The sequence below is a fragment of the Linepithema humile genome, chromosome 3 (genome assembly GCF_040581485.1).
Source record: "Linepithema humile isolate Giens D197 chromosome 3, Lhum_UNIL_v1.0, whole genome shotgun sequence".
In the NCBI taxonomy this organism is placed as follows: Eukaryota; Metazoa; Arthropoda; class Insecta; order Hymenoptera; family Formicidae; genus Linepithema; species Linepithema humile.
Genome location: NC_090130.1, coordinates 9,071,464 through 9,085,014, shown reverse-complemented (window position 1 = coordinate 9,085,014; position 13,551 = coordinate 9,071,464). Strand labels below are relative to the sequence as shown.

Genomic DNA, 13,551 nt, shown 5'->3' with positions numbered 1-13,551 from the left:
ACAGAAAAGAGATAAAGGAAACTTTGCGCGACGCGGACGACCTGGCGGGAGAAACTTTTATCGCGCGACACACGACGGTATTGATGTTTTTATTATTTCGGGACATTGCATATAAAAATAAGATACAGTTTATCGATGCGCGCGACATATTTATGAAAACGACGGCGCACGCTCGGCTGGCTGATTTCCCGATCAATCCGCTCGTACCTCGAGCGCTCGTAATTAACGTCACGATTTTCTTCATTACGGGCGCGACCATGCAAATTATTGAACTCTTTATTTGTCATATCGCAGACAAGCCGAGGCATTAAATACATATTTGATTGTGAGTGCTGCATGTGGCTCTTTGAAAATTTAAATAGTGTTAAACTTGTCATAGAATCCTAAATTTTCGTAAAAGTGATGAAAGTGGAAAATAAAGCTTGAGTAATTCTCCCTTTGTAGATTTCTTTCTAAAAGTAAAAAATTCGCTTAGATCCTAGTTAATTTTAACCAATGTTTGTGATTTTGTAGATTCCAATAGATCATATATTTTTTTAATTATATAACATCATTAATCCAAGATGCGGATATTGATTCGAGAGAACTAAAGACTGCATTTCGCGATGATATCGTATTAATTAGAAAAGCGAAACAAAAACAATAATACTTGCTTACCGCGGCGGTGCAAAATCCGCGTAAAGTCAACTTTATTCTTACATTGGAGATTTGCTGGCCTGGATATCTTATCGATTACGCTGATTAATTAATCGGTCAGACGTTACTACCATTATATCCACCTCGAATGCGAGCGAAGTTAAATCAGCGAACGGTTTATTCACGATTCACATTAATAGCTTATCGCAAAAATCGATGTTGAATCGTTTCTCCCGCTTTTACGGTTGATGCTGCTACATAATTAAAAAATTTGAAAATGTCATGAAAAAATGATAACCGCATTGTTTATAAAATCGTAAACGCATTGCTCACGAAATCCGATAAATATTTCCGTCGCAAAATTATGATGAAATTTCCAATGATAATCGAATTATATCTATTTTATATATTCAAACAGTGCGATAAGAACTATATATATATATATATACACACTCGTTGTATGAGAGTACAGCTGTTATACTTGAATTTAATATGATGAGTATTGTTAAATTTTAATGTGCTTGTCGATAATCTTCGTCGATAATCCGATAATTGATAATATCGTAGACCGTAACAGGAAATGAACTTTATGTAACCCTCGTAACAGGGGATTAGTTCAACGGTTCGATTATGTACTTCAAATAATTGATATGCAAGAAAATACTTTATCGAACACGCTTGCATAAAGTTATGCGGACTCGAGAGTGTGTAACAACATTGATGGAAATATATCATGCACGCAGCGAAAAAAGCGGATGGACCGCGCCCATAACGCTTAATTTGAGATCGATGGCTAAGTCCTTGGTCATTAAATCAACTAGACAACCCGCTATTAATGGCGAAGGAATGGGACGATCGCCAATAATCTGCTTTAAATGCCGTGCAAATTTCTACTTCAAGAGGGATTTCGGAAAAAGTCGAAAATTACAAGAATGCATTGAGATCTTAATTTCTCAAAGAATATAAAGCCCACTTTGATCATAAAAAAATGACCATAATTTTGTGCATTCCACGTGTGTGCGTATCTATCGGAGTATGCAGAGTTCGATAGCACTGTTGTGCCGCTTGTTCAGCCAGAAATGGAGCGAGAAATAGGATCAGGTGTACAAACGAATGGAAAATTACAGTGAGAGATCGCAACAAAAGTGATCGGAATTGTTGAAACGACGAGAAGCGGAAGGCGATGTTACAATTAAATACGCTCGATAGGCGGCAAGTGATATCGCAGCGTTTCGCAAAGAATGTTGTTAAATGAAACTAAAATTACACTGTCCTTTTATACGACTTTGCCGCCGCACACACAGAAAGCAAAGAGCGGATAGAAGGCCAAGAATGGAAGGCGTGGGACGCGAGTGCACTAGCTGCAAGGCGCATGTGCCACGTGGGTAGTCCGTAACAAAAATAATATAACGAACGATGAAAGGCAATGTAATAATAGCGCTCGATGTTTAATAGCGAGGGAAAAAAAAAAAAAAAAAAATGAAAATACGCGAGACGTGGTAAAATATGAAGAAAGCTGAATTTAGTTGTCCCCCCTCCCCCTCCTCCCCCCTTTCCCTTCCCACGTGCAGCGAAAGATAAAAACGCTCGAAAATATGGAATGCAAGAGATGCGGCGAGAAGAAACTCGAAAGTGCGACGCGATTGAAACTACATTATGGCTCTGCCGGCTCTTTTGCCGCCACATGGAAGGGAAAAGAAGATGAAAAAAAAAAAAAAAAACAGAACCGAAGAACGAGAATGGTGTGTGTAGGACGACGGAGTTGCTGCACCGTCGTCGCAACGGGCGAATGCATGACGTAGGCAAAGGCAGCCAACGGTGCATGCGACTAGAACGACCAGAGGCGCATGCAGAAGGTCTGGTCGCGCACGACGCGGGAAGGGATGCTATTTCTGGAGGCTTAGGTTTCCCTTTCTCCTCCCCCTATGCATTTCCTCCCGCGCACGTTGTGCCTTTCCATATCTCGTTTCTCTTATAACTAGCACACACACACACACACACACACGCGCGCGCGCGCGCACACGCGGATTGCCATCGTTTTTCACGATCGATTCACGCCACGTGAATCGCCACTCGAATTTCCAAGTGATATCGGAATTCGGAAAATTTCGCAAACCTCTCACTTTATTTCTACGGATTGTTTTTATAAATATTAAGTAAGATTGAAATGAGAGTTTCAATTGATCCGCTGCGGTTTCTAGAAGAAGCACCGAATAAACACTAGACTTACTTTAACTAATATTTGCAGTAACGCGATTCATATATAAACTAGTTTCCGTGTAGATTTTGGAAAATACTAATCAAATATTTGGATATCTGTTGGGATATTTAGAGAGGAGAGAGAATGAACAGAGAAAAGAGAAGTGAATGATGGCAAAGACCGAGCGCACAAGCGAGATCAAACAATTACAATTTCAGAAAATGAATGAACAGAGGATAATTTTCACGCAATTTTTTTATAAATTGAGTATTGATTTTTGCGTCATAAAAATTCGGTATTTCTCGAATGACGCTGGTGTCATCGCAAAAATTTTGTCTTTTAAAAATTGACACTAATTATTGCGCATAAAAATTTTCAAAATTAAACAAAGATAAACATCGGCGGCGCTGAAATTCTGCTAAAATTTTATTGCTTCCTTGTCTTAATCATTAACATTTAGACTGGCCACGTCACCCATATAATATATATAGATGGCGTAATTTTCCACAGGAGCTTCATCATATTAAGTTTTAATTTAAATAAGAATAATTTTATTCATTATTTATAGATATATTAAACGAAAACAATAAAATTATTTGTATACAATTGCGCGCTTTGAACTCCGTGGAGCTCACACTCGAAATTGGCTGGGCAGCTAAGTGTTAAAGATGAAAAAAAAAGAATAAAAAGAACTTATCTTAATATACAACACTCACCATTTGTGGTTCCAGTTGTAACACAAATTTTGGCCAAATCCGATATGTATACCTATCTACGCAATACCTATTTAGCATTAGGCAACACGGGTTGTTCATCATTCCGGATCCGTGTTGTTCAAACATTGTTTTATATTTTATGCACATTCTACACGACTGACGAAACGTGAATGACGAAAATACGATCTCGAGTTCGATATAAACATCGTGAGATTAAATCCGCGATCTTTCACTCTCGAATACGAACTTTTTATAGGTCAATATAGGATAAGCGTCGATACTTCGCAACGATTTTTTATCGCGTACCAATCGCCGTTTCTGTACAAATTTTTATTGCGATCCAGAAGCGACCATTCCGGAATACCTGACGTGTCTAACTGAAGAAAACCCGCGCAAACTAGCACTGCTAGTTTAGCAGCCTGAGCCAGCCAATTCATAAAAAAGAATACAATAGGGTAAGGTGCCTAGGTTCAGGTCAAACGATGACTGACGAAAATGATCGAAAGTATCCGAGGTTTCGTTGGAAAAACAGAAATTCCAATATAGTGAAACTTCACGGAAAACAACGAGCGAAACGAGTGAAAAGAACGAAAATCGGCAGGGAAAGATTATCTTACAAATTGTTTACAAATTTTGGCGAAAAAATCGGAAATAAAACTGCGAACGGTGAATGCTAGATATTAAAATTTGTTCAATGGATATATTTATCTTTTCTTAATTTCAAGTATTTTTATGCATAACGATTTTGTGATTCAAGCAAATGTTGTTACAAAATTTTTATATGTAATACCAACCAGTACATAAAACTGGCATATCATAAACTAAGAGTTCCTTATTTTAATAAAAACATTCAATTGTAATTCATATATATGTTTCCTTTTTACAAAATCACCAAGAAATGATCACAAGACCGACGTGGATTTGATAATTCAGTTTATCCTCAAGTAAATAATAAATATCCATTTATAAACTGTTTTTATTGTTTTTTGTTATCATGATTCCAAATAACGATTCCAAATATTAAATAATATAATGATAAGAGAGTATCTCATTTAGCATTCTTACGTTAAGAATATCTGATATTCTTTAGAAGATTTTTCTCTTAAACTAAGAGGATTTTCTTGGCGCTTATTTTAGAGGAAGATATTATAAATATAAGTGAAATACTCTTAAGACGGAGAATACATATTTTTTCGGTGTTACTATTATAAAGACAAAAATTCTCAATAATTTATGAGTTTCCACGACATAATATGCCAGTTTCACAGTCATTATGCGATATATAATTTTAATTAAAAACAAATTCAAACAATTAAATTAAATCACCGAACATACGGTTTTCGTGTATCGACAAAATGACTTTCAGCTCTTTTAAGTTTAGATTTTATATTCACAAAGTTATTAAAGTGATCAACATTACACAAAAAATATCTTGCGTAAAAGAAACCAAAAAATATACCCATTTCCAATTTCAATATTTAATTCTTTTTGAGGTTAATTAATATTATACGTTGCGTCATAAATTAATCCATCAGAATACAAATAAAAATTCATTGAAATAATCATAGCAAACTTTTACAGATATTACGTTTTTCAGTCTCAAAGAGTCAGTCAATGAAAGGAACCGAGGGTTTCAGTCAACTCAACCGTTGTTCAGTGTTTCACATCGTTCGGATCAGCGGCGAAACGCGTTCGGCTTCGTTCAGCGATGGACAGAGGGATGGAAGAGAAGAGAAAGAGAGAGAGAGAGAGAGAGAGAGAGAGAGAGAGAGAGAGAGAGAGGGGGGGGGAGAGAGAGAAATGATGGAGGCAGAGAGCAGAGGCGAGACGGACGACGGTCACTCAGTGACAGAGAGATGAAGGCTGAAGGCGCGTGGGGAATAGCAGGGGGGAAGGGACAGGCGGGGGAGGGGAGGAGAGGGGGGGAAGGGATCCGAGTGCCGGTTCTACGTTCATTCATAAAACGAAGGCGGAGAGCGACAAGGAACGAATTGTTAGTGGCACTCGCACAATCACCGGCTCCAACCAACGCGCTCGCTTGCCAACGCGCTCGCATCGTCGAGAGAGCGAGGAATATTCGTAACGCGTCTCTCACTGCTATCGCTATTGCACAGACAAATTACACACAACTCGACAGCTTTACTCGACACCGTCTTATTTTTCCGTCCAATTAACATACAAAAATCTCGTAATTCTCAACTTGTAAAAAAAAAAAAAGAAAAAAAAAAAGATATTGAAATATACGTTTAGATCGTCTGTTATAATTGTAACAGGAACATGGCGATAAGAAGTGAATGTAAAAGCGAGGTATTAATATTTATAAGCACTAATTGAATATAAGCAAAGTAGTAAATATTTTTTTCCGTGTCCTCTTCGAGATAGACATGAAAACTCGATGGAGTTATTGAAATGTATGAAAGGCGAATATTCTCGAAAGATAAAATCGTTACTGTGATAACGAGACAATTTAAAATGTTAATTACACTTACGCATTTTGTACAACATGTTGTACAATCACTGTAATTAATCTCATTTATTACAAGATAACGGGAATTATAGAGCGCTGCGGATTATTATTACAAATATCTATAAAAAATGTATCTCAATGAAGCATGCGCTTCCTCTCGTCGTGCATTTTCGAGCAATAATTGTCGAGAACATTTCCCACTTGCGCTGTTTCACGTCTGAGATCGAAATATCGACCTACCTTTATGGATCTATGATCAATGGGATAGCCGCCTTTTCTGGTTCCAGGGCTTTCTTCGTAAAAGTCCTGCTCCTCCTCCCCGTAGTCGTACAGGGATTCCATATCCATCTTGACTGCAAGAAAAAGTTGTTTATTTAAATAGATGTCGCAAAATAAGTATTGACACGCAATTGGGAAAATTATCGCGCGTGAAAAAATGTATAAGCAAAATGAAACACGGGTTAGATTTGGGGGCTTGCGTGGGGTTCTTCGCTCGGATCGCATGACACGACGTCCCAATTATAATTTTATACCGGATCCGCTGGCTTGGCACGATATTCTGGTTCGTGAGATACATTTATTTATCAACCGCTAAATAGCCCGCTTTTAGATGTGCGGTCGATATCGTTCGGTAAAGAACGCTTACTGATGTAAGCAAAGCGAGCGTTTTAACACACAATAGTTATAATCACACTCCGTCTTACGATTTGCATTCTGCATACAATAACATGTATATGTATTTGTACAATATACGTATACAGAATTTATTAGAAATCCAAATTTTAACTTTTTAGATCATTTTCAAATAAATTTGTATTAAAGAAAATTTCGGAGCTATCGCTATTTATCGCAATTCTTCAAAATTCAATATTATACGGCTTACTTATGTTTAACAATTTATCTATAATTTAATTAAAGCGAATGTAAATACAAAATTACAAAGTTAAACCGTTGAAAAATTCGATCGATGTCATTATTAATAAGTCGAATCAATTTATTGTTCTAATAGAGTTTTGTGGAGGTTTAATGTAAGTTTTAAATTTTTGTGCTAATTGGAAGGAAGGCTATTGTTTCGGACGGAGCACGGATGTGTGGAAGCGCAGGAGGTATTCGAATCTCCGTCGCGACGAAGATCAGGTTACTTCGGCTGAGACCCCAGTCGCCAGATGGTAGGTGGAAAACTGTACGGCTACCTCGACACTCTCACGACCCTTTACACGCGGTTAAAATGCGTCTTCAAGAAACTCCAAAACGTAGAGAAAAAAGTCTCTTCGAGGCAATCGCTTTTCGCGACGATGTTAACTCATTTACATCTAGCTTTTGTCGCAGTCTATTAGAAAAATCTGTCCAAATATTTATTTAAAAAATATCTAATCGATCGCTCGTATTAAAAAAAATAATACCGTTCGCGATTAGTTTAAAGATATCGTATAATTAGCCGCTTTATGTTTTACATAAAATTATTTACCGATATTTGAGATTATTTTGAAATCTTTTATATAGATATTGAAACAAATTGAATTGACTTGAATTTGATTAATTAGACTTACCGGCACGATGCGCAGCAGCGGGGTTGTTGCTCTGTTGGTCTGCAAAGTTGATCTGCAAAATACAAAAGAACGTCCAGATTACAGCAGCGATAAGATAATTAGTATCTAAGAAATATTTGCGCACATTGAATTTTTTATTTGTCTTTTAAGCAAATAGCTAATAAAAGAATCATCGAATATTTAATTGTATTAAACATAAATGTGCAAAATAGTAATAAATATGTGAAAAAATCTAATAATCATGAATATTAATTATTGTAAATGTTTTATTGAATATTTCAAATATTTTATGTGCGTTATACATAATTATTTACGCGCAACATTTTACAAAGAACGGATAACAAAATAATGATTAATTACCTCGAAGTTGCTCCACAGCCGTCCGATGCTTCTCCTGAGCCTCTTCCTTCTTTCAATCCTTCAAAGCACTCCGACGCGAACATGAAAATCCGACATTTGAAACGGCATTCCGACGTAATTTGTTATTTTAGGACAAAGATGTAACTCGAATATGCGCACGGAATACACGTTCGACACTGTTCGCAATAGATAACGACGGAAAAGAGGATCGAAAACGAGAAGTAGTATCAAAGACACGGGAAGGATCGTATCATAGAAGAAAATAACACGCCAAGAGTACGAAACAATCTGTCGCGTACAAGTGCCGCCGTGCGAATAATAAAAACACAATAAACACACCAAGAACAAAGTCACGGCGATTCCAACTCGACAAATGCGGGAAAGTAGAGAATAACAATGTGCGTGCAAATACATAACGCGTGCGAGAGAAAGAGAGAGAGAGAGAGAGAGAGAGAATATAAATATGCAAGCTGAGCGTAGCGATGTAAACAACTCCGCCACAAGCAGTAAATCGACCTAAAAACTTTTAACACTAAAGTATTTATTTAACATTTATCGAAATCGAGTTTAAACTCGATTTCGAGAAATATTTGATAAATGTTCTAATGTTAAGAGTTTCGAGGCTGACTTGGGTTGTCTTCCTCTTAGTTTACATGATCTATATTTCCCCTCTCACTCGCTCTTTCTTGTGCTATGTATCGGTACGCACATTGTCGCACTTTACTCCTTGCATTTCCCCAAATCTTGTTTTTGATATGTTTATTACACCTTTATTATTCGCACGGCAAATCGTTCCGACGCGTTATCCTCTCCAATAGTATTATCCTTATTATTTCCTGTCCTTACTTTTACGAACGCGGCAGAGCGTCGAACGTGTAATCCGTGCGAGTTTTACTTTTGTGACAAAGTACGCGTCGGGAATGCCGTTTATAAATCATCGTGCGATTTTTATATTCGCGTCGCAAACGCGTGTGAGTGCCTTAAAGAACAAGGACTGAGTGAAGGAAGAGGCTCGGGAAGGACATCGGGCGTCGGTGAGAACTTTAGGGTAAATAATCATTCATTTGTTATTTGTTATTCGCAAAATATTGCACGTAAAAATGTAACGCGCATAAAAACTTTGAAATATTCAGTAAAAGATTTGCAATTTTTTATATATCGATGGTTATTAAATATAAATATATAAATCTTTTATCAGATGTTTGCATGCAAAGATGAGTAATGTTTAATAATGCGCGTAATAATTATTTGTCAAATAATTATTTTAAACGCTGCTATAATTTAGATGTGCTTTGTTACAGATCGACTTGCGAACAACTTCGCTGCTCTCCATCGCGTCGATAAGTGAATCCAATTTGTTTTATTTTAATATCGTTAAGAGAATAGATTTCAAAATAATTTAAAATATCTGCGACACTCTGTATAATATAATCTACCGTTAAGCTTAATTTTACTGTGCAATAATAAATATTTGATTGTTTTTGTACATCGCAAACATGATTCTGCAAAGAAATATTAATATAAAAATATGTTGTTATTAAAACTTGTAAATATATAAATTATATATATAAATAGTGAACGTAACTTATGCGTAATACCTAATATCTCATGCGCTGTACAATCATATACGCTCAACTAAATATAACATAATTCCTCAACCTAACGATAAGTGTATCTCGTAAATTATCAGAACCCCCGTCGCGATATTTGGTCGCGATAAGCGATAAAAAGTTAATGAAAACAGATTAATTTCTTTTACACACAAAAAATATTTTAACAATTATCCGATCGACGAAGATTAATATTTTCACGGTGAAATGATAACAATTTTCAGTATAATCTTAATTCTGAAAAAAATGTGACAATTTCTGTTTTATTGCAGGAGGAATTGGCACCACGCTGATATCGCTGTAAAAGCTTTGATTATTATCGGAAAGTTAAGATTAGCACCGAAATTCTCCGATTGCAAATAATGACGCTTGCAATTTGTTTGGATATGTGTGTTCCATTATCATTCAAATATTTATCTGATGCGCGTAACGAAAAATATTGCGTGAGTTCCCCGAAATTGTTTATTACAAATACGAAATTAAAAGAGAACAGTACAATAGACGAATCATTAAAATGATAATTCCCATCATAAAATAGATGAGAAAATTATCGTCTACAAATAAAGTAACATAGATTGATAATTTAATTGATTGTTTCAAATATTTCATAAAGGTCAATATTTTACATTCATTTCAAACTGTCATATTCCGATTATTTGTTATTTATTCCGCATGATATCAATATTTTATTTTATTTGTCCGTTTCCTGTTCCACTTGTTAATATTATCAACTAATATTCTGTTATCAAGAAGATTATCAAGATTATAACTGGTTTAAAGCAGATTAAGAACCAGTATATATTATTATACATTTTGGTGCATAAAATTCGTGCATAATATATATTTTTTGTTGAATGTTTAAAAAGTAATGCGAGATTGCAGATGCGAGAGGATTAATAATCAAGTTTTTTTATTTTTAAATCTTCATAATTTTCTTAAATAAAATTAGAAATAGTTGAAAACTTTCACCTATTATTGTAATTAAACGAGTGCTTCATGTAACATGTTATCTGATTAATAAAAAAGATAAGTTAACGACAGTTTGAATTTGTAAATTTCATAATACGGAGAATTTATCAAAAAGATTGAATGCAAAGATAGAAAACTGACTAAAACTAGATTCAAAGCCGATGATTAAATTAGTGAAGTTTGGTGAATTTTCCAAGTATCGTTATCAGAATAGAAAAATTAATCTTTAGAAAAGTAATCTTTCGTCAGATTTCGTTATACTTCTTTGTTCATACTGTTGGATACATTCAAGGAGGAATGTCCAGGAATGTCTTACATTCCTAAATCTACCTGCAATTCGAGAAACTAGAGAGGAAAAAGGCAACAAAAAAACTCGAAAAGGGAAAAATAAAGAGTGAATCAGCCTAGTTTCACTCTCATTGAGATAAAAAATACAGTGCGTTTGCTGATCTGTAGTGTCCATTAATACCGAATTTTTACTTTCAATTTTATGAAGAAAATATACGTAATAGTTAAAGTTGATTAACAATATAATGTAAATCAGATTCAGTAGATTAAAAAAATCAAATTATGTAAGAATAAGTAGATTTTTAAGTAGATTTTTACAATGCTAGTTATGTTTGTGCAAACTTATTTACAATTGTTGACAAACGTACTGTTGCAGTATCTTTTTCATTAAATAGCACATATTAAAAATTAGACCTAAATTCATATAACCACTGACTCGAAAATGAAAAACCAAATCATTCAAACCGTACAATAGATTCAAGACAAAGCAACTGAAAAACCACAGTAAGGTCGATTAGACCGATTTGTTAATAATTAAAAATACAGATAATTTTGCACACACAATTGTGACATCGGCCTAAGAGCCGATTTATATAATTCTTATATAATTTGATTAAAATTTATCAAATGTGATACACATATACAATACAAGTAATAATACAAAATAAATACTTTGTAATAATATTTTATCAAAATAAGATGCAATAATTTCCTTTATTTCTTAAATACAAATTAATAACAAAATGCCATATATGTTTGCCATTTTTATTAGAATTCTTTAAATACTGAATTTATTAAAATTATTCATTAGTTATTAATTATTAATTATTAGTTATTTGATGCTAAAATGTCTTTAGAAAATTTCACGTTTCATAATTATAACTTTATGCAAATAATTTCATTACTTTTCTATATGTATTCTTATATTATTACAATCAGAATTAAACAAACAATTGCATCTCTGAAATTCTCATCGTAACGATTGGTCTCGATTCTATTTATTAACAAACTAGACTGTTGCTATACGCATTTAGCGTTAAGAGCAACATGTATATATTTAAACATATTCTATAAACGCGAGGTAATCGATATTAATCTTGTGCCTTAAGTAGCCCGCCCATCGCAAAAGCGGAGTATCTATTGTCTCAAGTTTGAAAGCAACATAATATCTCTTGAGAGGCCATTACTGGGTTTCCAGATGCGGGCAGGCGAACCTACGACGTCATATCTGGTGCGTACGCACCCGTATGCCAAACTCAACATCACTCTGATGGTCCAGTGAGAGAAAAAAAAAATCATGAATCATCGTTGACTTTGGATGAATCGCAAGTAGGCACTTTATCACTCATTCGCAAATGAACACTCCGCGATCTGAATTAATTTCAACAAATGGAACATTAAGCATTTCATTTTAGTTTTAACAACCCGAGATATTTTCCTTCCAACAATTTTCTGTTCTTGGAAATATAACAACAAAATTCTGAAATGTAGTTCGTTAATTATCTCCGGATGTTTGATGAGGAATTACGTAAGATTGCTATAAAGTTACATCAAGTTAATTTCCGCAAAAAAGATAAGGCAAGATATTTAGCATTTAAACGACATTTTAGCTTTCGAAAGATTAAGCGTTGAAGAAAATCGATTATCGCGCTTCTTGTTTTTTATTTTTTAACTTTGTCCGCATCTCTTTATGGACATAGCATCATGGTTTATCGTCGTTTCTTGCTTCTGATCCTTCAGACATCGCGTTGTCACGTTATCCCTTACAAAGCGTTCTCTTTCTTTGTCACCGTTTGTCATCTTTGGCAAACGAAAACGGTAAGAAAAAGAAGAGAAACGTGAAAAGAAGGAGAGAAGAAGAGAGAAAAAGAGAGAGGGGAAGAAAAGTGGTGGTGAGATGAAAGGAGATGCAGGTCGCGACGTTGCCGCACTGCGGGGTCTGAGACCCGAGAAATTGTGCAAAAACCTTCGGTCAACCGATGCAGGCCATCGCATTCCTCGTTTTCCTTCTCTCAAAGGCTTTTACATTATTTTAAGTTATTTTTATTGCCGATAATAAAAGATCATAAAAGACGCTCTCAAATGGCAATTACGAATTCATTGAAATGTGAAAAGTAATGATTACCATAATGACTACCATATAACGACTAATATAAACTCCTCAAGACAAGTTTAGAAAAGATCTTGTCAGCCAATTAACTCCTATTTAATTTAACATAATATTTATAGAATTAGCTTTTCAAAGTGAATTTTCAGAGTAAGTTTATTTTGTGGATTATATGAGAAAATCAGAAGAAAATAAAGCGAACTAAATTTTTACTATCAAATTTGCATGACAAATAAATTGCAGCACGGATTGAAAGATTTTAAATATCTCCGTTATATTTGTAAGATCTATGTTCTTATGACTTGTTTTTTATGTAAGTTTTCAAATATTGAAATAAAAATATTCCTTGTCCCAATTGATTTATTCTAAATTGACCCTGCAGCGATAACCCCGCTAACGACGGGTGACATCATATTGCCATTCCGTTATCAAAGTCAGTTTCATTGTTATTTTATGATAAGGCTATTTCAGTGTACACTTTTTTCCATTTTGTAGTCATAAGACTTGTAAGAGATAAACCTTTAGGTGGGATAATATAAACATAATACAGGCAGGCTAAACACTTTTTTCATAAACCGGCGAAATACACTCCGTTTTCCTATTTTCACTGTTGATCGAAGAAAATTAATTGTTGAAAATCAGAAATAA

At 34.7% G+C, this 13,551-nt stretch overlaps 1 protein-coding gene and 1 long non-coding RNA gene across 4 annotated transcripts in view; one reads left to right on the top strand and one right to left on the bottom strand.

The window, feature by feature from the left end:
• Positions 1–13,551, bottom strand: part of pnt (pointed) — a 104,477-nt gene that overhangs the window by 89,711 nt on the left and 1,215 nt on the right. Inside the window, exon 2 of one of the 3 annotated variants that reach the window (XM_067351114.1) lies at positions 6,260–6,372. In XM_067351114.1, coding sequence (XP_067207215.1) covers positions 6,260–6,367 — 108 coding nt within the window. In that variant the 5' untranslated portion in view covers positions 6,368–6,372. Of the gene's footprint in view, positions 1–3,552; positions 3,972–6,259; positions 6,373–13,551 lie in introns of those variants that run through there. The other 2 variants (XM_067351113.1, XM_067351116.1) reach the window with 2 other exon arrangements.
• Positions 6,371–10,281, top strand: LOC105669433 (uncharacterized). Its single transcript, XR_001100262.2, has 3 exons — positions 6,371–6,669; positions 7,079–7,188; positions 9,812–10,281. It is a non-coding gene; the product is annotated as an uncharacterized lncRNA (long non-coding RNA).